The following is a 27655-nucleotide window of genomic DNA, read 5'->3' as shown; positions in this document are numbered from 1 at the left end:
CCCCGGTTAGGTAGGAAGAGAACTGATGACTCCTTCAATAACATCCATGGGTGCTGGCTGGGCCTTCTTACTGGGGCTGAGCTCCTCTGCATGGTATCTTGGCTGGTGAGGGTCTTGCCCCTGGCTCTGGGATGGGTGTAAAAATGGTGGTGGTGGAGCAGGAGCTGTTTAGTTTATTATGCTAATTACAGTATTTTTTTTTACCTGGAGGCCCCTTGAGTCTGCTCTCATCATTCAATTAATCTCTGCTTTTGTGCCTCATTTACAGACCATTTCTTCCCCCTCACTGCTTCCTTTCAGAAATAAGGAAGGAAAGGAGGAAAAAAAAAACAATAAAGCATACCTGGAAAAGGCTTTCACTTATCAATCAACTCTGAACAGGAAGTCTTCAGGAAGAGGGGCAGGTTGGAAAGTGAGAATCACTTCTTATGAATCACAGGACAAATTTCATAAAGGACAGAAAAAGACTGCATCTTCTCCATTGTGGTTATGTTTCGTGGTGGTAAATGCAGAGGGGGGGAAAAAAGGTTCAAGCTGGCTTGGAAATCTCAGTCACACTTCTTTACAGAAAGAATCACTGAGAAAGGGCTGTTGTGACAAGTGAATACCCATCCTTCATACAGAAATACAGAACTAACCAGGTTGGAAAAGACACCATGCTGACGTCATGCTGCCTGTATGACTGAAAAGGGGTTGCCCATGGTACATGGGACTTGTAATACTTTCTATATATAGTTTGTACAGTTTCCTGTTCTGGGTATCTTTTTTTCTTCCCCAGTTTCTGGCCTAGGGTTTATCCATTTTTGTTCTGGTTTGCAGATGGTGGAGGCAGCAATTTAACCTGCTGTGTATGCTGGTACCTTTTTTCCTAATTCTTGTTGTTTTCCTGTTGCGTAATCTGGTATCTGTGCAATAGAATAGCAAGTTGTCCTTATCTCAACTGACACTCTGGCTTTCCCAGCTCCTTTCTTCCTTGCCCACCCAGTGGGGAAGGGAATGAGGTGGGAAGGAGAAAGCTCCTCTGCTTTAAGTGGACTGCTGGGACTCAGCTACCAGCTGAGTTAAACCAGGACAGTTATTTAAAAAGCATTCTTCTGCCAGAAAACACCTCCCACTCTCCTCAGATTGTTTAGAAAGTGCTGCAGTCCTCAGTAAGAAAAAAGCTCCAAGCTCAGGGATCCTTCCTGTACACCTCTGCTTCCACCTCACTTTAGGGCAAGTCAAAAAACTTAGTGGTCCAGTAACAACTTCTGCACTGATGCCACACTGTTCAGTGGTTATGATGGTTTTATTGCATGGTTGATAAACAGAATAGGAATGACAAGGGAAACAGCTTTTATTTCAGCACCCTCTCAACAGTAGCAATAAAAATGAGGAAAATGGAGCACAGAACTCATTTTGTATTTACTAATTCTTTCCTTGAGTGTACTTTGGAGACAAGAGTCCTCTTCTCCTTGTCTTTGGACTTCAAAATAATTCCATACAACGTGTTAGAATTTCAAGAAAGGCTAAGTCACAATTAGCTCCCAGGTGATATAAAGTGCTCCTATCAGGATTTCTTCAGCTGAATGAATACTTTTTATTTCAGCATTTTAAAAAAACCATTTACTTTATTGAGCAGACACAACAGTCAGATAAATAATGTTTCAAACATCAGTACAAACTTCATTTACAAAACCTTTCCAGAATTCCTCTGAAAAAGGATCTTCCGCTGATAAAAATAAATTCTATTAATTACCCTGAAAACCAGACAGTTATAACCAGGATCCAGTCACTGGATAATACATCTCCTGTGGTACTATGTAGTTCATTTTTGCCTCTCACATTCACCCATGAAAGCACATACATTGCTAAGTAAATAGGTGGCTAGATAGATGCATATAAAAAAAACACAACAGTCTTTTTAAGGACCCATCAGAAATTTCACTTCCTTGTTCTCAGTTCTGAAAACCAACTCAGGGATCCAGAGCTCCAAGAAAATGCACAGCAGGAGGAGATCACTTCCGGAAGCGTTTGAAGAGGGGGTGGATGTGTTTATTGGCCGCCGCCTTGCTGCGTGCAGAGTGGTACTCCATGTAAACCGTGTCATCCGCTCCCGACATGGAGCTCATTGTGCCCGTGCGACGTGACACCTGCAGCAAGGGGAGGAAAAAAACCTGTCTGCTTAGGGTGTGATCAGACTGACTCTAGCTTCCTGATGGCCACTGGACAGTGCTGTTCATTCACTGACCCAACTGCCATGACAGTCTTTGAAGTCTACAAAGACAGTCACTGCAGGCCAAGCACCACAAGTACAGAAACATACGTAAGGTTTAAGAGGGAAAGACACCTTTAGAGTAGAATTCCTAATACTTTTCAGTGCAATGCCATTTAGCTATAAATTGACCCTAAAAAATTAATTATCACCTTGTATCTTGACTTGTAACTTATGTATTCAGAAGTATTTTTAATTTATCTGTTGCTGAACATTTCAGACTACTGCCTAGAATAACAGTGCTTCTCTTGAACAGAAGTGGCCCTTCTGCTTCTGCCCTCTGGGCACAAGGAAATCAGGGCATGGCTCCAAGGAGCATGATGCCACCACAAAAGAGCATGTGCTGTGGTATATTTTAAACATGTTGTAATAGATTTACATTTTTTGTGACTTAGAAGATTTACTTCAAAATCTGTAATGACAGATCTGTCATCTTCTCCCTCATGTATTATGGAGACAGACATGGATTCCATGTCTTTTTTCAGTGCCCAGAAAGGGAATTACTCAAATAGCTAAGTGCTAATGCAGCTTAAAAAAGTACTTCTGTTCTCTACATTTCACAGAGGTACTAGGGCATCAGTGATGGAATCACACTTGTAATTACATTTGTGGTCATCCTTTCAAAGCATTATTCATTACCTGAGCTGACTTAGAACCATATTCTCCAGCAACTACTTCCTCCTCAGCATCCAGGTCAGATGCTTGTAGGACTTTCTGGAGAAGCTGCTGCTGCTCTTCTTTTGATGAAAATGAAAGTTCTTCTTCTTCCATGCCTGCAAGCTTTGTTATTACCTAAGAAAGTGAGCACAGGTACAAAGTAAGGGCTCTTTCCCCTCACTGTTAGCTATTCAAAACCAAGACAAGGATTTCTGATTCCATATGGTGTTGGAACTGCCTTCAACTTTTATCAATGGTCTGAGCAGATGAACACTATGGCTAGAACAGATACATACAAAATCTTGCTAAGTAGTGTACAGAGACATAAACACAACCTTGTACCATTTTAACTGGAAAGGCAAAATATAAACCTTTGGAAAAGAAAAGCTCTAAGACAGGGGACATCAGCCAAACCCTGTCCATACCACCTTGACCAAGAACCCAACTAGTGTGGGGTGTCCCTGCCCATGGCAGGGGGGTTGGAACTAGATGATCCTTGTGGTCTCTTCCAACCCTGAATGAAAGCACATATAGCTGAGATGCATACCCAACTTACCTGTTTGATTAGCTTCATGCTGTGGGCTCTGGATTTGTCTAGTTTAAGAAGTAGTGCTTTATGCTTAACAAAACCAATCCACTAGCTTTCCAGACACTGAGGATTTTAGCATAAGGAATAAGGGAAGAAAAATCCCCAATGAACTGAGAGGTATGATCAGTTCAGAGACAGTACAGGAACCTGCAACAAAGCATCAGCAGCAGTGCAAAAGGACTCCTTCACTATTTGTGTACTTGGACACAAGATAATTTACTCTTTAAAATTCTTAATGACCCATATAATAACTGGGGATGCAGGGCACATGCCATCTACTGGCAATACAGTGCTACATACTTAACTAACGTGGCCCTGGGCAGCTTGATCTAATTGGAAGAGACCCTGCTCACTGCAGGGGGGTTAGACAAGATGACATTTGAGGGACCCTTCCAACCACATGCAATCTGTGAATCTGTGAAAAAAACATATTCTGAAGAGTTGCAGTTACAAAGCTTTACGACAGGCAGCTTGCTTTCTTAATTAGAGGTACAAAATACCACAAGAATTCTCCCTGCAGTTAAATGTATCTGGTAAACATATTTATAGGTGACAATCATCTTTCCCATTACATTTCCAGCTTGGTTTTGAAAAGGACATTTTTAACTCCGTTGTTTCCCTTGATTATGTAGCATCTGCCCTCCTCATCTTCCTTTTTCAGCCAACCTTTTGAGTCAAGTATGTTGGAGTGGATCTGATCACAGACTGGTAAAACAAATTCACATTAGATGCAAAGTCCTGCTTTTGAAAAGCAGGGCTGTGAGACACTAGAATGAATAATCAGTCTTGTGGGCTGTTGTCAACGGTGAGGACCAACTTGGATGTTTCTGAGAATATAGGAATATATTCAGGGAAGCAACCTGTCCTACTATATGGCCAAAGGAACACTGTGGTCCCCCTCCTTGTTTATTTAAAAGCACGTGAGTTATAATCTCAAAACCAAAGGAGTCATGAAAAACAATTTTAACTTGCATTAGCCTGTTCTAGTTGTGGTTACAAAACAGTACTAACATGATTCATGGAATGAATTCCCACTGCATCATCATTTTTTAAAGCTGTTCAACAGATGTCAAATTTGAAGTTATCCCCAATTCTTTGATACAGTGAGAAATTCTGTTACTGGTTTAAAATTTAATATATCCTACATTAAACCTCTAAATAAAACCACAATATAGTAATTAACTGAGCTAGCTAACAAAAAACTCCACTATATAGTTAGTCTCCAAGCAGTAAATTGTGATGACAAGGCTCCTCTTCAAGAAGCAAAGACAAAAATAAGTGATTTAGAAAAAAAAAATATTATTCCAGTCCTGTTTCTGACGAAAGGCAGAGAATGGAACTATTGAGAGATGGAAAGAAGAAATTAAGTCCTGGGGAATGAAAAAAAAGCCCAATCGTGTAAACTGTTACCCTTTTAAAAGGAGTAATGAGCTTTTAATAATTTAGGCATTAGGAACAAAAGTTCTGAAAGACAGGATATCAGCACTGAAGCAACTACCTAATGATGAGGCAAAGTCTCCATATTTGAAAGAACGAGGCAGCAAATGTGCTGGGAATGACCATTACATAGTCAATCCTGCCTTGGAATGAAGAAACACAAAAGATAGCTTACTGGAAGTTTCTTCCAGCCTGTTATGATTTGATGCCAGTTATGACTAAGGCTTAAAGTTTAGCAAACAGAAAATAAGATATTCTACCATTTTTTTCCTAAAGTGCAAATAAAGAACATTCCAGTACTGGTCAGCAAAAATATTGCTCCTGATACTCAGCTGCCACTTGCACTGTTTTTTCCTGTGTATTACACCGAAACTCCTAGGACCAGGCCTTCCTTGAAAAAAATAAAGTCCCTCTATTTTAGCCTCTTTATTAGTTCTAAAATCCAAAGCATTCAAATATAAGTAAAGGGATTTCTCTAATCTCCTTGGCTATAGCCACATAAGTGCATTTTCTGTAATTAGTTGCAGCTTAGTACTGATCTGCAATGTTGTCAAAATACATCCACTACAAAGCAAAACAAGGGTTTTACCTATAAAGACTGTGAAATGTCTGTTATGGTGTAAGAGCTCCCTTAAAGCCCTCTCTAATAGGCCACTTATTACAAAGCAATTATTTACTTCAACATAGCTGTAGTTCAAGGCAGATTTACCCACAGGGATATCTCGTACTGCATGGATGTCGCATGAGGAAAAGCTTTTAAATAGCTAAGCTCAAGGGCAATGCAGCAGAGGTTCCTTGCACCTTCTACAATCCCTGCACTATTCTGTCACTGTTAGAAGCTTGAGCTTGTTCAGAGGCAGATTTGGAAGCCTTGTGTTTTTTGTTGCTTCTCAGCAACATTTCTGTTGGGAAGGTGTCAAATTGGAGTAGTAAACTCCAATTTTTTTAACAGACTAGTTTATCTAAAAGCAAAAGCTATGATGACACACTCTTGCCTTTGACAACCCAGTAGGTGAGCACATGGGGCAGCCCATGGATTAAGGGAAATATAAATGAGAGACACCATGAAATCTATAGAATAGGAACTCTGGCAGAATAGGATCTTATGTTTAGAAAAAAGGCAACATACATAATAAACTGAAGTACAAAGGGTGATCAGTTTTCAAGTAGGTAGAGAGAAATGGGACAGCATTCAATCCTTTATGAAAGGGACTTTAGGGTAAAGTTCTGACTTTCAAGTTATGGCTGTTACATTACCAACACTGAAAATGTTCTCTATTTCAAGGAGTATGTTTTAATTGTAGGTAGGAAGATTTCTACTTTGCAGTAACAGTCTTTTCCTGCAGTAAATTGTAATTTCTTAATCAACTAACATTCAACCCAGTGATTTTGGTGATGTATATTATTCCATGCAGACTAAATACAAGAGAAAAGTCAAACTGCCGGTGGAGGCTAAATAAGCAGAGTCTGAACATTAGTCAGAACAGTCTCTGCTAACAGTCACCATATCAAAGTGTCTGCACCCTGACTGATTTTTCTGTACCACTGCAGGCTTTGTAAAGCTCTGTGGGAATGGTGCACAAGATTAGTGTGTAGACAAAGATCCCTGAAAGGTATTTCTTTTGGGAAGGGTTGCTAACCACTTCAGACACCTAACTTTATGATACTCAGGTAGATGTGGAAATGTAGGATGGATAAATTGTGCTCATTGCATGTTCTCTTTAGCCAAAAGGGAAAAGATTTTGTCCTCATAGTGAAATACTGGTCTGAGACTGGAGTTCTTTGGAAATTATTTGTGAATTCTGAAGTTTTCTAAATTGCTGCTGGCTGCTACAGAGTGAACACCTATGGACACTGCTTTATCCACAACCAGCGTGGTAACAGATAATGGCCTGCATGGATGGACAGGTGAAGAGCATGAACATGCAGCAACAATGTCAGTAATGTTCTGATTCACTCTTCAGCAGGTGCTCTGTTTGAAGTTAGAACATTAACCATTCTAGAAGCTGTACTATGCTACTTGTATCTACCCTCAGTAATATATCAGGTAGTGATAGGACTAGGGGGAATGGAATGAAGCTGGAGGTGGGGAGATTCAGGCTAGATGTGAGGAGGAGGTTCTTCACCATGAGAGTGATGAAGCCCTGCAATGGGTTGTCCAGGGAGGTGGTTGAGGCCCTGTCCCTTGAGGTGTTGAAGACCAGGCTGGATGAGGCTCTGGCCAGCCTGATCTAGTGTGGGGTGTCCCTGCCCATGGCAGAGGGGTTGGAACTAGATGATCCTTGTGGTCCCTTCCAACCCTGACTGATACTATGATACTAATACACATGATAAAACCACACTGGAACAGTTCTTCCTTGTGAGCAAAACCTTCATTAATATATCCCACAAACAGAATCCTCAAGTATTTGACCTATACTAGCAGGAAAGGACAGGACAGTTACATTCTTAGGTCACAAGAATAACAGAAGGGACAAGTTACCTTGAAGCTATAACCTTGATCTACAAGAAACCGTTGTCGCTTGGTTGAATATGCCATTTCCTGAGTGTCTTGGGACACCAGAGAATAAAAAAAGGCATTGTATTCTTCTGCAACCATGCCTAGGAGAATAAAACAGAGTCATTAGTTCTGTTTGGAATGCTGCAAACAAGAACAAAAACCAGGACTGAGTACCAAACGCAGGTGTTTAGGTACATTGTCTCTCCACAAAAACAATCTGTAAAGTTTAGAGGCACCTAGGCCTTACGTAAACTGACTGACCATAGCATGGAAATTCCTGCTCTTGTTCTTAATTCTCTTGAGACTGGCTGAAAGGGAAAAACTGGCACTGTAGATGAACATGGTTATACTGGTGCTCTGAGAAGAACCTTCTGCTTTATTATGCTAGGCAAGGGCAAAGATAAAATAATTTTTAATTGTATTATGTAAAGAAATAAAAAGTCAAGCTCAAGGATTACAACACGTCAAAAAAGTTCAATAGAAGACGACAAAGGAAGTTTTATCAATATGAACCAGAGTTTGCAGTGGTTTTACACTAGGAAAGGTGAGACAATGATATTAGCTAAGAATTCCTAGGGCTCTTTGAAGCCCAAAATATACCAGGCTGTGTATAATTGATTTTTCAAACTTAACAGTTCTTAAGATCTATTCCCAAACAGCACTTGGGCTCTATTTTAAAACCCAAGGTTTCACCTATGGGCTTTCAAACATAGCCTCAACTGTAACAAGCACAATCTGCACATAAACTAAATGGATGAAGATCTTCAGAGCAAGTAGAAGCTCCCTGGTTTTATTTTGCAAAAAGGCAACTAATTGGAAACCAAATCCCATTTATTGAATAAATTAATTGGCAGTATCAAAAATATGCTTTCTAGTGACTTGGGTTGTAGGGCAGTACAATGATTTTTAAATAAGATTTCATACTGTGAACATCATCAAGGAATGACAACATGAAAGAACCACCAAAGAAGAAAAAGTTCACTCTCCTTCAGGTTTTTTTGACCTTTGGAAGTTTTCCCAACACAAAGTTTGACTGACCCAGAAAACACTTCATTTTCAGTCACTGGTATATAGGCATGTATTTCCTTTGAGTAAAACATAAACCCAAGGAGAGTATAAAGAAGTTATCATGAACATCCAGTTTCTCTGTGGTTATATAATTCAAAGGCCCAGAGGCCAGCAACCACCTCATTTACCTTTTTTGGCTCTCAGCACTCGTCCCAGTCTTTGAGCCTCCTGTCTTCGAGACCCACCATGGGAGGAAATCTGAATCAGAACATTGGCTTCTGGCAGATCGAAGGATGTGTCACCTACCTGCAACAGAGAAGCAGCCTCAGAAAAGCATCTTATTTCCATGTATCATAAACAAAGACTTAATACAAAGTACACCTTGGTGAGCTGTGATACAAAGATGCCAAATGCACAACAAGCATGTGTAACTCACTCTTAAATAAAGCTCCCTCTGAAGATAGGTACAAGGACACACTGGACGTCCTCGCTTACCTTGGAAATGAAAATAGTGTTGATTTTTGGGTTGTGCTTGAAGTTTTGCAGAATTTGCATTCTTTCTCCTTGTGCAGTGGGGCCATATATATAGGGTCTGAAAAGAACAGAACATATGCAAATTAAATTCTTATGAGAAACTAAGATACTACAAAAGAAATTAAGATAGCATGGCAGGGAGCACAGGATGCATTTGAGCTGATATAAAAACCAAACAGATTTTTTTGGTACTTCTTACAGTTTACTTTTAGCTTGTTTGGCTTTTTATGGCAGCTAACCAGTTGTTGGTGGAAAACTCTGCAGCAGCCCAGTCTATCAGAAATAAATTCTGACAGTTATAAATGTTTTGCAATCCTGTGCACCAATGAAGCTGTAGATCAACAGACTGAATGCATTTGCTAAGCCTACATGAAAGACTGAAAGCAGCTGTTAAAACAAGAGAGTTTCTTCCCTCAAATCTACTGAGTTAGCACATTGACAGCTGCAATCTTTGCTTCCTATTTTAAACACTTGACAAACCAGACTTCTCTGTCAATGATATGTTGAGTGTAACAAGATGGCTCTTGGATGTTGTTCTGGGAAAATTATTTGTGGTTTTTAAAGCTAAACTCTTGCCCCTCCTAGCATCTCCTGGGCCCACTGAAAGGAGAAGACGGTCCCAAATGTTCCAAAGCCATGAGCAGCTCACTGTGGCATTTAACCTAAGGTTTCAGACAATAAATCACCTGGAACATTTAACATCTTAATCCGGAAGGCTCACTAAAACTCTCAACCACACAAAGACTTCATGAGTAACTGGGGCTATTATGAATTTATCAAGATTCTTTCTAAAGTCTGGCTGTTTTCTTCCTGTCAAAGCAGATTTTGTTAAAAAAAAGCAGAAACTAGAAACAGCAAAGGCCACATAAAAAAAGAAGTGGCATGCAGGTGTGCATGGGCGCTGCTTTTTCATCTGTTGCACTGCTTTTCCAAATGCTCATTAACAAGTATCTCCACATAATGGGAATCCCATTCTATCACTTCTGTTTTGTCCACACTTCCATGCATTATTTCAAACACAAGGAACTAACCTCAGATGTTTCGTTTAACTTTTAACATTGTACAGACATGGGTGGTAGCTGAACTTTGTTGTAGTATAGATGTTTTAAGCACCCTGAGCAATGCTTTCAGGACAGATGTAAGCAGGCAAAAACGTTTATTATGTTATACAGCAAAGCTATATAGTCTATCAGGAGGCACGTGTGTCACATCTCAATTGATCATTTTCTACTGGCATATGTGTAATTAAGGCATACAATAGGTCATAGTAGTATCATAGTATCAGTCAGAGTTGGAAGGGACCACGAGGACCATCTAGATCCAACACCCCTGCCATGGGCAGGGACACCCCACACTAGATCAGGCTGGACAGAGCCTCATCCAGTCTGGTCTTAAACACCCCCAGGGATGGGGCCTCAACCACCTCCCTGGACAACCCATTCCAGGGCTTCACCACTCTCATGGTGAAGAACTTCCCCCTCACTTCCAACCTGAATCTCCCCACCTCCAGCTTCATTCCATTCCCCCTAGTCCTATCACTGCCTGAGATCCTGAGAAGTCCCTCCCCAGCCTTCTTGTAGGCCCCCTTCAGATACTGGAAAGCCACAATAAGGTCACCTCAGAGCCTTCTCTTCTCCAGACTGAACAGCCCCAACTCCTTCAGTCTGTCCTCATAGGAGAGGTGCTCCAGCCCTCTGATCATCCTCGTGGCCCTTCTCTGGTCACGTTCCAGCATGACCATATCCCTCTTGTAATAGGGGCTCCAGAACTGGACGCAGTACTCCAGGTGGGGTCTCACCAGAGCTGAGTAGAGGGGGAGGATCACCTCCCTTGACCTGCTGGCCACACTTCTCTTGGTGCAGCCCAGGATGTGATTGGCTTTGCGGGCTGCAAGTGCACATTGAGAGCTCATATTGAGCTTCTCGTCCACCAGCACCCTCAAGTCTCTCCCCTCAGGGCTGCTTTCCAGCCAGTCAAAATAAAACAATATTTTAACATATCTAGCCAGATTCTGCCCAGTTTCTGTCCTTCAGTTACAAGGTGTTTACATTACTCTCAAAGACAAAACATAGCTTTCTCTAATTCGAGCAAAGACAAACCTTCCCTATAGCCTACCAACACTACCCGAAAACAACCTCCTCTCCTACAGGAGTATTTGTGCAGGGCACAAATACTACAGTTTTCTACTCTTATCAGCTAATTCCTACATGGTGGCTCCTCTTGCTTCCTTCTAGCTTTAGTTTAATAGAATAATCCTAGTCACTTCTAATCTAATTCTTCTACCTAACCAGGTTTTTAGAAAAATACAGCTAAAAAATGCAAAGTGGCAAATGAATAAACTCTGCAATAATACTGAAATGATTCCATGAGTAGCATTCAGCTAATATTTGTAACCCTAATTTTGAAATTCCATTTAGTATTTCAATTGTGCCAGTCTGAATCCCTAGCAAAATGTAAGTGGAATACTTAAACTGAAAGCAAAGCATTTGTGAGCCTTCTGCTTCTTAAAACCAGCAGGAAGGGGTTCAAACACATTTTTTATTAGGAATAGAATAATCTAGAATTCCTGGCTATTGATCCTCCATTTTACACCCCCAATTCCTTACCTTGTATCTGAGTACCTTCCTGAACCTAGAATATGCTAAACTGACTTTTTTTCTTTTTAAAATAGTTCCTTTTCCTCACTACAAAAAGACACTTGAGGGATTTGCAAAGATAGATGCCTTTCCCATTAACTGATGTAGCTGTCAAAACCATAGAGGCATAGTCCTTCAGAAACAGCAATTTAAACACATTAGTAACACCAGCAAAAAACAGTCAGCACATGACCTGTATGACACTGGATGACAGATTCATGACGGAGTAAAAGCTGGCTAAGCACATTTGAATTCTGTGACCCCCAAAATTATAGTAAAAATAATCCCTGTCATGTGCATGGTCTTTCCCTGCCAGTACCAAGGGAAAGGTAGATAAGGGGGAAGCCAGCAAAGGCAGCCAGACAATGGCCATCTCTCCCTACATCCAGGAGCCCAACCACCCCACAGGCTCAATTCAGGTCATAAGTGCAATGGAAACTGCTCTGCTGAGCCAGCACCAGCCAAGCAGACAGCCTCAGCAATTACCACTGTACCCTCTGGGTTGCCCTCCCCTCCTTACACATGTAATCCCTGCTCCACCCAGACCAAAACCTCCCTTTGTTTCAGCATGCTCATAACAAACTGCCATAGAAAATTCCCTGGTTAAAATGACGATTCCATCACCTCTACCCAGCACTGCAAGCCTCCTTTCTTTCTAACACTGATAGTCATATAGCCTGACACTCTCTGTATGATGGGAGGAACAGAAAACTCAGTCAAGAACATGAAATGCAAGCACCCAATATTACTTCAACTGCTTTTCCTGCTATGCTTCTGCAGCATTTACCCTGCTTAACAACTGCTGTGCTATTTCGCAAGCACTCTCTCCCAGTATCACCTCCGCTAAAGGCTTTCTCTGTGGTGCACTGAACACTGCTAGAGGCATTCCAGAGGCATCATTACAGCTAATCTCTGTCCAGACAGATTAAAAAAATGCTGAAAGAGACCACGGGTGCTGGAATTCATCCAGCACCATTAGCTCAGATTACTATTTGATGTCACAGCAAGCTAGCACAATATGGCTCTTAAACTACAGTCAAACATTGTAGGAACTGTAAGGTTTGTTTGTGGTTCTGTAAGAACTACCGCTGAAATTCCTAGACATGAAAACAGAAACAATCAAAATGCCCCACAGCTTCCAACCAGCAAGGCATTATTTGGCCTTCTCAAAGACAGGATGCTTCTATGCTTATTTTCCCCCAAAATTCCTCTATACCTGACCCTGGCAAACACTCTTCCTGATGATCCCTCCCCAAACTCTTCAAGCACACTGAAGCTAAATCTCTCAGATTATTTGTATAACCTTCTGTAACTGCACTCATGTTAAAGAGTCCTTTAAAATAGCCAAGGAGTTCATGACAGGAAAATCCCTTCATTTGTTAAATGATTATGGTCGTTTCAGGCAGTGCCCTGGTACAGCAAGCACAGCTCCCCAGAAAAGCTTTTTATACAAGGTTAAAACCTTTTCAGAACCTGAAGGTGAATGCTCTTGGTCCCAAAAGATCCTGAAATATCCGGTGTGTATATTGGAAAACCTTTGTCTCAGAGAGACAGGGGAAGCTACTGTTCATTAAAGAAATACTTCCAGTTAAAAGACCCTCCTTTTTCCACTGCCTTTTAATAGTAACAAAATGGATGGAGATATACTAGCAGTCTCTCAGACAAAGCTTGGGTGAAAACTCCTCTGAGACAAGTGCTAGGGTGAAAACTCCTCTGAGACAAGTGCTAAACAGATATTCTACTCAAACAGTTCCACACTGAAGTAATATTGCAGTGCCAATAAAATCCATCGAAAAAAACCCTGAAACCACTCACGAGCTCTTTCATAAAAACCAAACCAAACCAAACCAAAAAACATCAAACAAATCCCTCCCAAGTGCCTATTTACATAGGAAGACTGGAGTCAGAGTATTATAAGAAATATCTAAAGACCACTGGAAGCTGTGAGATTACGAGGCAATTTTCCAGGAAGGAGGGAAAGAACAATGCTATTGTTGGCTGTGAATACTTACTTCCCAAGTCTGATTGCATACTCCTTCAGTGCAAACACGTTGTCAGCAAACACGATGATTTTATCGTTCCGTCGTTCATGAAACTTAATGAGGAACTGGCAGGCTCTGAATTTGTTTGGGTTCATGGTGTACAGCAGTATCCGCTTCTTGGTTTTGATGGCTACATATTCTCTGTAAAATTCAGGTGACATTGGGCACCAAACCTAGAATTACAAAACAGAAACACATGCACACGCAAAGTAAAAAGTGATTACTTATTTATTTTATTCCTGTGGGAAATTGAAACATATTGTGGGGGGGGGATGAGAATCGTGGAATCAACAACGTTGGAAAAGACCTCAAAGATCATCAAGCCCAACCTGTCACCCAAGACCTCATGACTACTAGACCATGGCACCAAGTGCCACGTCCAATCCCCTCTTGAACACCTCCAAGGACAGCGACTCCACCACCTCCCTGGGCAGCCCATTCCAATGGCTAACAACTCTCAGTGAAGAACTTTCTCCTCACCTTGAGCCTAAACTTCCCCTGGTGCAGCTTGAGACTGTGTCCTCTCGTTCTGGCGCTGATTGCCTGGGAGAAGAGACCAACCCCCTCCTGGCTACAACCACCCTTCAGGTAGTTGTGAACAGCAATAAGGTCTTCCCTGAGCCTCCTCTTCTCCAGGCTAAACAATCCCAGCTCCCTCAGCCTCTCCTCGTACGGCTTGTGCTCGAGGCCTCTCACCAGCCTTGTTGCCCTTCTCTGGACACGTTCAAGAGTCTGAATGTCCTTCTTAAAATGAGGGGCCCAGAACTGGACAATGCAACATATGGACAATGCAATGTATCTGTGTACAGTGCACGCCACCTATTTTAGCACAGTGATTTCTCTATCAAAATCAAAGCTGTTGGTTGGTGTGGCCTCTAGCACTGCCGGACTGCTTAACCTCATTCATATTCTGGCCTTCCAAAATGCTATGGCAGCGAGATCCACAACAGAAATAGGCAGTGGGACTGGAACAAGATTGGAAGATATTTGGTTTATGTTCCATACTTAGTCATTTTACTGAATGCTACTAATTTTTACAGATCAGTAATTACAGGAGTGTACCGTCTGTGTAATCACTCTCTCACAGCAGTTAAAGCTTTTGCCATAACAATTAGTTTTCATCCATATTCTGCAAACTAAGAGACATGTTTGGTTTTCATTATAGAACAGATCTATCCCTCTATTTTTCATATATTCACAGAAAGAGTGTGGCCCTTAATTTAACAGCTACTGAGCCTACAAGTTAGAAAACACGGATTAGAAGTTTTCAATAGGTTTCCCTAAGCAATTCTTTTCTTATGTAAACACCTATCAAAGCATGGCACATAGCTAGGCTCACTGAGGTATTTTTTCTACTGTAGCATGAAAACAGAAGAAATTATAAACTCTAAAAATTTCTGTATATGCAATGATACTAGCAATGGAATGTAAGGACACTATCTATATGCTTTTGAAGCTGTATGCTTCTTTCTGCTGTACATGGGTTATTCCCCCATATTTGTTACACAGTACAGATCAACAGAATACTGCAAAGAAAAGCCTCTTTCCCAACCATCACTCAGTTAAACAAGTTATGTCACAATTTACAGGAGTTTGTTTAAACAAACTACTTTGTTTTTGGTCTCAAAATGTGGTGTGTTTTTTTTCTTCCCCTTCCCCCCTCCCCCCTCCAAGAGTTAAATGCTGATATGGCCTTTTACATCCCTTGACTACATGAACAATGAATTTATGCATAAAATCTGCTTCTCACCCCAATGATATTTTCATTTTTACATTTTACAAGACATGCCCTCCAAAACAAACACTTAGTATGGCAGCTGGGAAAGGGCTTATTTATAAACTACAAAGTTGAAAATATATTTCCAAGAACAGGATTGTTCTCTTTTTAAAAAACTTCTTTTAACTTTTTAGACTGTGTGCTGCTTATTTTCTTTTAGAGTAGTTAAAGAGTAGGACCTGCAATAGCTGTGACCTGCCTTCTCAGGCAGCAGCACTGCCCCCTCTTGCCATATGGAAAGAACCACACTTAAAGAGCAAACCAGGCATCTTCCTTGGGTATGAGGAAGACAACAAGCTGGTTAAAAGTGCTACTTCTCAACACCATGCCAAGAAAACCCAAACAAACCTGCAATGCAGTTGTACATGCATTAGATTTGTTATATAGCTGATACTAGCACTGATTTTTTTGGTTACTTTGGTTTTGGTAGTCCCATTGAATGTTACTTCAAAACACTGGTCAAAGAATATAAACTTGCAGAATTTTCATGTGATTCAGAGCAAGGGCAGCCCAAGCTTCACTTCTCAATGTCTAAAAGGCAGTTCAGGGACTAAGAAGAATTATGTCCCAACGCAGGATTAACCAAAATACCTAAACAGTCAAATCTGAATTTGCAGACTGGTTATTCTCCATCCAATCTAGTTGTTTCCTAGATGCTCTTCACTTACATTCTATTACTTAAAGATAGTTGTGTGGTTTCTTCCTTCTAAAACCTCCAGTTTGCACAAAGTTTGTAAGGAGAACAGCTGACCTAAATCTTCATTTCTTTATAGGAAGAAGTGCACGAAACTAGCTAGACAGGTTTAAAAGAAACGACGACCAACGACAAAGTAGTAACATCAAAGCCTCCAAACCAGTAACAACAAAACACAAAAAAGAAGAAATAATGATAATAAACAAAAAAACCCAAACCAACCAAAACTGGAAAAAAACAACAGTTATGAAACCACCATGGCATGTTGTGGCTTCCAAAACTTGCATTCAATGGGGGCCTGGACAAGCTCCTGAAAAATGTATCTACTCATGGATGCACACAAACCACACATAGCTCTCATGTGATTGAGGGCTTGGAGAACTTTTTTAAGTAACAGGTATATCTTTGTCCTATTTTATACATTTCCTAATTATCTTTCTTGACAATCATCAGAGACACTATATTAGGTTAGATCTTTAGTCTGACCCAGAAAAGCTACTTGAATATTCTAATGTGCCTGCGTGAAACATTTCTACTCATCTGGTAGCAGATTTTTCTGTTATCCATATGCTGCAAAGAACAGAGGTCACACCATCTGTACTGGAAAGCAACTGTAAGATCCAGTCCTCTGTTCTCAATTTTCACCCTCATGCAGTCAGGCTTGAGATAAGCCAGGGTTTTCCTATGCTTTTTAAACTTTATACCATGCTTCTTTGGTTTAAAAGTTACAAGAATTTTCCTCAAGTAGCTACAGACTGCCCACCAGGGGAAGTCTAAAAGCAGCTTCCAGTATATCACCTCATGTTATGCTCATCACAACACAGTGTTAACATCACCACAGAAAACTGAGTTTAAGACACAAAGACAGACAGCACAAAAGTAAACTGCATTGAACTAGGTCTACAATACTGCAACCACTATTCATGTTTCCAAATGTTTATGTGGAGACAGCAGATCAAGCACCAGCAAAGACAAAGAGTGCTGAAGTTACTCTGAAGAACACCTGGCTACTGGATTTACCCCATGTTCATACTGACCAGTGACAGCCTTGCCTAAGCTACAAAGTTAACAGAAGGTCTCAAGGCACCCATTTCTCCCAGTTAAATTCTGACAGTTGTACGTATCTTCCTTAAAATGAACCCACAAAAATGTTATAAACATACTAAATAAACACTTGTAGTACCAAAAAGCAGAGCATCACCTCAGCACACTGGACTTTAGCAATGTAGCCACTGTTCTGCAGTTCCATCCAGTTGGCTTCATAGAGTTTTGGTCCAATCAGGAAGTTCAGGTCAACAATTTTATCATCTTCTCTGACCAGGGTAGCAGTCAGCCCCAGTTTACAATGAGCTTGCACAATAGTCAGCACACGTCTGAACATTTTTGCTAAGAAATGCAAGACAAAGTTTCTGTTTACTTTCCTCAAGGGGTTTAGAAGACAAATGATGCAACTTAAAAAAGACAAAAAGGCAATTTCATCAACTGCTGAACAGAAACCATGCAGGGTGTTGGGAAATTTTACCCCATGTCATATACACTAACAAATCTGTTACAGCAAAACTGCACACCGATTGCAGCTTTGGTTTATATCTTCAGCATACTCTGGAAACCCCACTAAACCTTCTGGCATCTTTATAATTTCCCATTTCCCCAGAGAAAATTAGTATGTTCAGAGGTTTCAGGGTTTGTTTTAGGTCATAGAATATTTCACAGAAAGAACTATGACACATGGATTCTTAGCTGGCTGCCACAATCAGAACTTGTAGTACATGGCAGAATTACTCATCTTCAGTATTGCCCAAGGACATTCTATAGAACAGAACAGAACAGAACAGAATAGAATAGAATAGAATAGAATAGACCAGGTTGGAAGAGACCTTTGAGATCATCGAGTCCAACCTATCATCCAACACTATCTTATCAACTAAACCATGGCAACAAGCCCCCCATCAAGTCTCTTCCTAAACACCTCCAGTGATGGTGACTCCACCACCTCCCTGGGCAGCACATTCCAAAGGCCAATCACTCTTTCCGTGAAGAAATTCTTCTTAACATCCAGCCTGAAACTCCCCTGGCACAGCTTGAGACTGTGTCCTCTTGTTCTGGTGCTGGGTGCCTGGGAAAAGAGACCAACCCCCACCTAGCTACAACCTCCCTTCAGGTAGTTTAATTCTTATGCAACCAAGAACAAATGGTGGCAGCAACATACTGCTATGATAAAATGGCAGTTAATCATCAAGCTCGCCTTCTGAAATCCATTATATACAAATGAAATCATGAGAACAAGGCAGAGCAGCCAATACAGGCTCCTGGTGGTATTTTTAGCCACCATTATTCCACTGACACCGTATTACTACACTACTGCTTTCCAATAGCATAGATCTCAATTACACAGTAATTTCACGTACAGCAGCTATTTCTGGATAGCAGTCACTATGGTTACTCATGTTTTATTGAGTAGAAATAGATACTAGAAAAACAGTCTACACTGCTGCTGGATCTCAAAAGAAAAGAAGGCAGATGACTTCCTCTCCTGTTCAAATTTTTCTACAACAAAATTGTACAAATGTAACTCAGGTACTTTTAGAGCACTTCATCAACCTACATGGAAGCAGAAGGCACCTGCATTTTACACTAGCCTTGTAGAATACAAATAGGTTTAGGAAACTAGTGGTCAGATAAACTTTACACTACCAAGTGGAATAAACCAGAACAAGGCAGGTTACTTGTCTCCAAATTCTACACCATGGGTTTACTCACTATACTAATCACAAGAAAGACAGCAAAAAAGTACCACTTCTAAAAGAGCAGAGTAACCTTGTAAGTGTGTGTAACACTAAAGGTTTGCACACCATTTCCTTACCAGGGATAGTATGTACTTCATCGAGTATCATAAGGCCCCACTCTTGACTCTTAAGCCACTCCATTACTCTTTCTGCTTCCCAGGACCTTTTTGTTGTGTGTCCCAACATGGAATAAGTGCTGATAGCAACAGAACAGCCAATGGGCTTGTCTTTGGCGTCAGAAGTGAACCGACATATCTGACTGTCGTCAATGGTGGACCACATCTTGAACTGGGCTTTCCATTGCTCTACAGACACTGCAGAATTACCAAGGACCAGACACCGCTTGCGGACAGTGCATGCAGCTGTCACTCCGACCAGAGACTTGCCAGCACCTGCAGGGGAGGAAGGGTGATGTTCACTAGTTACCTCTCAGGTATCAGGGGAGTAGAGGGGAGAAAACCAAAAAGTAGCAAAGCACAACACAAAACCTGTGAGAGGATATGAAACCAGGTAGGAGCAAATTCTGTGTTGTTTCTCTACTGCAACAACCGTAAAGAAATGGAGCATTTACTTCTGAAAAAACATCTGAATTGCCTACTGGACACATAAATATATTTTCTCCAGAAAATCCTTGTTTCTAACTGGCAAAGCCACTGTTTACAGCCAGTCTAATGCTTTTTAAATTTCAAAAGCACATTAAATTCCAGGGGGCTACAGAAAGCTTCCCTGAGAAGTGCTCTATTCAACAGTCCACCAGCTGTGCTCGCTCCCCCACACAGCAGGTACTTAAATCTTTCCATTCCTCCTTCACGCTTCTCCCAGCACCCCTTACACACTCTCTCAGTGCATACTCTTGACCTATCTCCTATGTGCTCTCTCCACCCCCAATACCAAGAGCATCTGGTGTGCAACTTCCTCTTCCCTCCCTTTGCCATTGCTTACCATAGGTTGTCCCAATATGCACATTCCTTGCCTCATTCTCAAGCTCCCCTGCCCAGAACTTATGCACACAGACTCTTTCCTTCCTTGCACTCCCCTTATGCCATATCTGTACTTCCAGTTCTTCTCAAGTCTCTCTATTACCAACCAAGGAAGAAATTATTCCAACGCCAATAGCTTTACATTTCACTGGAAAACCAGCACAGCTGACTCAGAAGAAACAGTGAAAGCGTAAACAGCTGTCTGAAGCTGTCACAACCACACATCAGTTCTTCAGACACTGACAGCACTGTTCAGCAAACACCTCTCCCTCACCACAGCCCACCTCCCACTAGGTGAAAACCGTGAGGATTCTGCATACTGATAGCCAGAACAGTTCTTACTACTGTTTGAAATCTAAGCAGCTGTCATATCTGGAAGCTACTTTACTACTGGCAAATGAAGAACAAAATCCTTTAATACCAACCCAGACACTTACCACATGGCAAGACAATAACACCAGATCTGGCTCGCCCATTTCCAAACATCTTCCTCAAGCTTTTCTCTTGATAGGGCCTGAGGACAGCTGTAGGTTTCAGATCTATGTTAATATCAGGATTCACAGAATCATTTCTGAAATCATATTCTGCCAGCAAGGGGTATTCCAAATGGATACAACGCTTCTGGAGTTCTTCAATCATCTCCTGAAGAGGAAACAAATATTCACATTGGTAAACTTTCCACATCTGAACTAGTTCTTTTTTTCTCCCCCAGATTATGTACTACCACATGAAGTTACATTTATTTTTGATTCTTGTGAAGTCTGCAAAAGTTAAACTTTATTCCAGAAACTTTACTCATGATCACTCCTGCCCCTCTCAAACATTTTCACAGAATCACAGAATGTTAGGGATTGGAAGGAACCTCAAAAGACCATCTAGTCCCACTCCCCTGACAGAGCAGGATCATCTATACCAGATCACACTGGAACATACCCAGGCAGGTTTTGAATATTCTGTAGGAGAAGACTCAATAAACCCCTGGGCAGCCTGTTCCACTATTGTCACGCTCACAGTGAAAAATTTTTTCCTCATGTTTCCATGGAACTTCCTATGCCTCAGCTTCCACCCATTGCCCCTGGTCCTGTCACTGGGCATTACTGAAAAGAGCCTGACTCCATCCTCTTGACATTTGCCCTTTAGACATTTATAAACATTAATGTGGTCACCCCTCAGACTCCTCTGCTCCAAGGCCTCTCACCAGCCTTGTTGCCCTTCTCTGGACATGCTCAAGTGTTTCAATGTCCTTCCTAAACTGAGGGGCCCAGAACTGGACACAGTACTCAAGGTGCGGCCTAACCAGAGCAGAGTACAGGGGCACAATGACCTCCCTGCTCCTGCTGGCCACACTATTCCTAATGCAGGCCAGGACGCCACTGGCCCTCCTGGCCACCTGGGCACACTGCTGGCTCATATTCAGGTGGCTGTCGATCAGCACACCCAGGTCCCTCTCTGTTTGGGAGCTCTCCAGCCACTCCGACCCCAGCCTGTAGCTCTGCATGGGATTGCCGTAGCCAAAGTGCAGCACTCGGCACTTGGACTTGTTGAATGCCATCCCATTGGACTCTGCCCATCTGTCCAGTCAGTCGAGGTCCCTCTGCAGAGCCTTTCTACCCTCTAACTGACTAACATCTGCTCCTAACTTTGTGTCATCTGCAAACTTGCTGATGACTGACTCTACCCCCTCATCCAGATCATCAACGAAGATGTTGAAGAGGACGGGGCCCAGCACTGATCCCTGGGGGATGCCACTGGTGACTGGCCACCACAGACTGATTCAGTCACCAAGAGGTTGCTGATTTAGTTTGGATTTTTAAAAAAATAAAATAACCTATTGGGTGATTTAAAAAAAATAAATCTGTTTTCCCCACCAAAGTATCATTGGAATCACCAAGTCTAAAATCAACTTGAGAAATGCTGCAAAAGCTCTCTGAAGGTCAAGCCTTCAGGTGAGCTTGTACTCCAACCTCCAGCTGCCCTTAAGCCATGAAATCAGAACCACCTAGAGTTCCTTTTGCAAACATGAATCACAAAACAAAAACAGAGGGGAAAAAAAAACCAAACAGGAAGAAAACCAAACCAACAAACACAAACAAAGGACAAGGAAGCTCTGAAACCAACAGTCAATTTGTCCTTCACTGAATCCCCACTTGACTTGCAGAAAGCAACAATAAGCAGCACACAAGAACCTCACGTAGTCTCTGGAGCCTTTCTGTGGCCTGTGAGCACTGTGCTTTGCAGGCCACCCTCTGTACAGAAGAGGAAGATTGTAAGATTTTGGAATGTAACAGGAAAGAGCCATTACTGACTTCCACTGAACTCCCCAGTCAAGGAGCCACAGTACTTTGCATCAAATTCTCATGCTTTTAAGTCCTGGGCACACTCCCCAGAGCTACTTATGCAGAGGCTAAAATAGTCATACTTGCTTGACTTCAAAAGACACAGTCTGTGTTTCTTCCTCTTCCTCCTCATCTTTGTCCATCTGTTCGTAAAACTCAAATAAATCAGCTGGGACATCTGGCTTATTCTGCGCATCAGTTGCTTGTGATGTCGATGGACCAAGGCTACCTTCGCTGGATTTGGAAATCTGAAATAGACAGGAATTTTGGCCAAGAGTTTCATTAGAGACACATTCTGCCTGTCTCCAATTCAGGCTCATTAAAGAGGCACAGATCATTGCTGACAGAACCAAAAGCAATTCCTGGTACAACCAACAAACAACAATCACTCCACTTATCCGCTGTTCATTCAGTAATGTTAAAACCTGCTCAGACATACCGCTGATTTACTCGTGAATGTCTCTGTGATGAGCTCTGTTTCTTCACCCTCAGCATTTCTCAGGCGACAGTCTTTTATCACATGGTCTTGCAGAAGCTGCTGAATGACGTCAGGGTGGGTACTTTCCACAAAATACCTAAAATTAATCAACAAAGAAAAAAAAACACTTTTATGAATTAATCAACAGAATAACTGACAGGAAGAGCAGCACAGATGCCTGACTCTATAGCTGTCCCAGATGCATTCTCAAGTATCCAATCTGGAGGTGGTAATTTAAAAGTAAAAAAAAATGATGCCAATCAAAAAATTTAAAGGATGTTTCACATCAAAAGCATCACACACTTTGTCCTTATCCATCTTGCTCAAACGTTCTCTAGCACAACACAAGTGGGAAAACTTCAGCACAGCTGCCTGGAGAGAGCTCTCAGGTCTTATTTGTGACACGTGACACAAGCCAATGTTTTTGAGACTGAATTGAGTGGAGTCTGTGAAAAAATTGGATGTGGTGTTTTAAACTCCTGCCCACCAGACCAAAACACAAACATATCTAACTGTTTAAATTAGTGCATCCTGAATTTGTTTCTCTTCCTGGAGATTCATCAATAATGATGCTGATTGGAGATCACAGTTAAAATGTGAGCTAAGAGACTTAACACTTAAAGGGCATGGGAGGAATCTGTTTCTCAGAAACATCTAGGAGAGGACAAAACCCTGCTAGTAACACCAGTGTTAATTCCACCCAAAGCACCAGGCTCAAAAGTAGAGCAGCAGAAGTAGAGCATTAGATCATAGTCCCAGGGCTTATCTGTGGTTGTCTGATAACTGAGAACTTTGCCAAAGAAAGAAAAGGAGAAAGAAAAAACACAGGCAAGGTAGAGATGAAGGTTCAGGTTTCTGCTGTCTCCTTCTTTTCCCTCTCCCTACTGCCAAATCACAATCTGAGATAAAATTGGTCAGCTATCAACTGACTGACCTCTCGATGTCTCTTCTAATGTTATCTTCTACGTTTAAAACAAATCAACCCAGCAACAAACACAGACCTCTTCCAAATGGATTTGCTTACCCTTCCTGAATGGATGACAAGCAAGAACGCTAAGACTGAAGGACAGCTGTAGAAAAACTGACCTGACCAAGGTCACATAACTTAGGAAGGAATGAAGGAATTCTCTCAAAACCTTGAGGATCTATTGCAAGCCCAAGCAATAAAGGAATAACCTAGAATGTTGAATTCACAGCCTACTTTTAAAGGAGTAAAAATAACCACTAGAAGCTCAGGACAGCCTCACCTAAATTCATCAACTAATTTATTAAACACTGTCACAGCTGAACAAGTGATCTTGTCTTGACAGATGCCACACTTGGCTGGGAGCTGCAAGACTCAACTGTCACCGACACCACTCATTCACGCACAGCTCCGTATACGGAGGACTTTCTCTACCACACTAGTAAAGGAAAAAGCCACTTACCTGTTATGTTTCAGTACCAGCTTCACCTTCCCATAGCTGACAGTACAGAGCTACGAATGAATGGAAGCAGTTATTAGGAATATGCAAAGGATCAGTTCCATGCTCTTTAATACCTTTACTGATGATCTGGATGAGGGCATTGAGTCCATCATCACTAAATTTGCAGACAACACCAAGCTGGGGCAGGTGTTGATCTGTTCAGAGGGTAGAAGGGCTCTGCAGAGGGATCTCAACAGGCTGGACAGATGGGCAGAGTCCAAGGGCATGAGATTTAACACATCCAAATGCTGGGTTCTACACACTGGCCACAACAACCCCATGCAGTGCTACAGGCTAGGATCAGAGTGGCTGGAGAGTGGCCAGAGAGGGTCCTGGGGGTACTGGTTGACAGTAGGCTGAACACGAGCCTGCAGTGTGCCCAGGCGGCCAAGAAGGCCAATGGCATCCTGGCCTGTGTCAGGAACAGTGTGGCCAGCAGGAGCAGGGAGGTCATTCTCCCCCTGTACACAGCACTGGTTGGGCCACACCTTGAGTACTGTGTCCAATTCTGGGCCCCTCAGTTTAGGAAAGCTGTTGAGTTGCTGGAAGGTGTCCAGAGAAGGGCAACAAAGCTGGGGAGGGGTTTGGAGCACAGCCTCGTGAGGAGAGGCTGAGGGAGCTGGGGTTGCTTAGCCTGGAGAAGGCTCATGGGAGACCTTATTGCTCTCTACAACTACCTGAAGGGAGGTTGTAGGCAGGCAGGGGCTGGTCTCCTCTCCCAGACACCCAGCACCAGAACAAGAGGACACAGTCTCAAGCTGTGCCAGGGGAGGTTTAGACTGGATGTTAGGAAGAAATTCTTCACAGAGAGTGATTGGCCATTGAAATTGACTGCCCAGGGAGGTGGTGGAGTCACCATCACTGGAGGTGTTTAGGAGGAGACTTGATAGGGTGCTTGGTGCCATGGTTTAGTTGATTAGATGGTGTTGGATGATGGGTTGGACTCGATGACCTTGAAAGTCTCTTCCAACCTGGTCTATTCTATTCTATTCTATTCTATTCTATTCTATTCTATTCTATTCTATTCTATTCTATTCTATTCTATTCTATTCTATTCTATTCTACATTTGGGACCAAATGCTGCAATGCAGTTCAGGTCTTTCTGAGGAAGCACAGTATCACAAAACATTTTGCAATGTTCACACGCCCATGGAACAAACCTGAACAGGCATTTCCAGATGATGCACACATCATCCCAAACAGGTCAGTCACAGACTATGTTTTATAGTACCTGGCTATTCCAGGCTGCTTCTTACATTCATATTCTTCTTCCAGAGCAAACCTGAGAAAACTTTCCCCAAATACAATGCCTACGGGCTGAAACTCTGCAGACACTTGGGTATACTTTTTTTTAAGGAGGTGTAGACCCCACATGGGATATATTGCAGCAATATACTATAGAAAAAGATAGAAAATAAGACAAAACCTCTGTTCTCTTGAAGCAGTGGAAAAAGTAGTGTAAGACCAAAATGACCAATGCATGATCAAAGAAAAATAAAACAGGCAGAGGCAGCAGAAAAGGATACCTCCTGTTATTAGTGAAGTATTTCCAACTCCAATAAAATAGTCTTACCTTGATAAACTGAATTATTCCATCTGGGACACCAGTCTTGCTCAGTTTTTGTAAATACTCTGTGATGTCACTTGTCTGTAAACCAACGCTAACGGCAGCGTACAGTGAGTAAGCAGTCAGCTTGTACTCGTGAATGTGGGTTGGTCTGCACACAGGCTCAGCAATGGCAACCAAAAAGTCCTGTGCATATTTGTAAACTGGAGAAAAGGCTTCTAGAAAAATATGGCCATCAGGAGCCTACAGAAACAAGAGGAAATGCTGAAGGCACAACACTGTTAGTTGGGAAAAGAAGGACTTTCCTATACCGCTGCCATGGTGCCACAGAGACAGTCCACCCTTTAAGTAGCAATGCAGCACGGGGTTTCAGTAAAAAGTGTCTGTGCTAATAACAAAGTCACACGTAAAAATTAAGACAAAGGAAGGTACAATTTTTGTTTTCTGAAAGGGTCCAGGCATTGACTTTACTGCATCCCTTCTCTGGCACTAAGGAAAAAACACACCCACACTGATTAAGATTTTCCAGACTGATGTGTTGGGGTACTTTGTCTTTTTTAACGCTAAGCAAATTGCTTGGGCAGAGATAGCTTCTAGTCCTATTCCCTGAAACCAAACCAAAACTCCTAACACTTTTTACACAGCAAAAACAGCAGAAGAGACGTGGCACTTGCATGTCACAGCAGCCAGTAACACCCCCGCAGAGGTGACCGGGTGCTGATTGTGCTACTGGCCACGTCTTGGTCAGATTTACTGACATCCCTTTCAGGGTAGAGGAAACAAATGGTACGAGTTACTAAAGATGCAGACCAGCCTGTTTTAAGGTTGCTTCATTCCAACACACATTGCTGTGTCACTACAACAGACCTCGCTTGTATCATTCTGCAATGCAGCTACATCCACAAACCATTCTACCTCCTTACCAGAAAGATCTGGCTAAAGGTGCTCTGCTGCCCTGCCCAGTCAATGGCAAGGGATGCTTGACAAAGAGGGGATTTACAAGGAGGCTGCTGGCATGACAGCAATTCCAAGGGGCTTCCAGGCAAGGGCTTGGTGATGCTGTCTTGAGTGGCCTGACACTGCTCACAGTCCAAGTGTCCTGAAACAGGGGTTTGCAGGCACCAGACTCGCTCATCCCACCAGAACCAATCTCAGTTTGAAGGCCCTAGCAAGTCCAACCCCAGGAGCACACTCTCTCCACCCTCACACACAACCCTTAACTTTTGGTGTCCCCGTTTGACTCGGGATTGCTGAGCAGGCTTGGCTGGGTTGTATGCAACACAATCCCGGCTGCTTTATGGGGTGAACAATTAACAAAAACGTCTCACTGAGTCTCCCTTGCAAACCCTACCGATAAGGCACAGACTTACTGCAACCAGTCACCTGCCCAAGCCTGCAGTGCATTACGCTACGTCAAACCGCTGCCAACAGGTACCGTTAGCTCTATGGGAACTTCACCGACCCCCCAAGGCCTGGGCTGGGCGCAGCGAGGCCCCGCGGCCGCACGTACCACCCAGAGGGGACGCGAGGAGTGGTCAGCTTTCAGGGGCATCTGCTGCCTGTAGTCCTTCGCCCCGTACTCGTCCACTTTGGTGCTGCTGTCCTCCACCTGTTTCCCCGCGGCAGAAGGCACAGCCTCCTGCGATTCCCTGCCGGGAGCTTCGTCTTCATCGTCTTCGTCGTCATCATAATGGCGCTTCTTGGACTTTTTCTTATCTGGGAGCAAAGCTGGAGCTGTGATGAAGTGGCACAGCCGCCGCCCAGGACCTCGGTGCCCCAGAGAGACCTCCCTGCCCCGCTCCGCCCCAGCCCCGCGCCGCCGGACAGCTCCCCGCCGATGCCTCCCGCCCCGGGCTGCTCACCCCGCTCCTTCCTGCCCATGGCCGCCCTGCAGCGCCGCCGCCGCACAGCGGC

The 27655-nt window shown here is 42.6% G+C and overlaps 1 protein-coding gene across 1 annotated transcript; it reads right to left on the bottom strand.

The window, feature by feature from the left end:
* Nucleotides 1-1275: 1275 nt before the first annotated feature.
* On the bottom strand, nucleotides 1276-27655 carry ERCC3 (ERCC excision repair 3, TFIIH core complex helicase subunit). Its single transcript, XM_068138922.1, has 15 exons — nucleotides 27604-27655; nucleotides 27252-27457; nucleotides 25748-25984; nucleotides 24136-24185; nucleotides 22670-22805; nucleotides 22314-22478; nucleotides 20332-20536; nucleotides 18992-19306; nucleotides 17330-17514; nucleotides 13628-13830; nucleotides 8941-9037; nucleotides 8634-8751; nucleotides 7420-7538; nucleotides 2894-3046; nucleotides 1276-2132 (listed from the first exon to the last, which is right to left on the bottom strand). Exons 1-15 carry the CDS (start codon nucleotides 27620-27622, stop codon nucleotides 1998-2000), a joined length of 2343 nt encoding a protein of 780 aa, XP_067995023.1. The 5' UTR covers nucleotides 27623-27655; the 3' UTR covers nucleotides 1276-1997.

This window comes from Melanerpes formicivorus, unplaced genomic scaffold (assembly GCF_026170545.1).
Source record: "Melanerpes formicivorus ecotype bairdi unplaced genomic scaffold, bMelFor1.0.p_v2 SCAF_5, whole genome shotgun sequence".
NCBI classification, from domain to species: domain Eukaryota; kingdom Metazoa; phylum Chordata; class Aves; order Piciformes; family Picidae; genus Melanerpes; species Melanerpes formicivorus.
The sequence above is the reverse complement of the archived record's forward strand: the minus strand, read 5'-3'. Positions and strand labels throughout refer to the sequence as shown.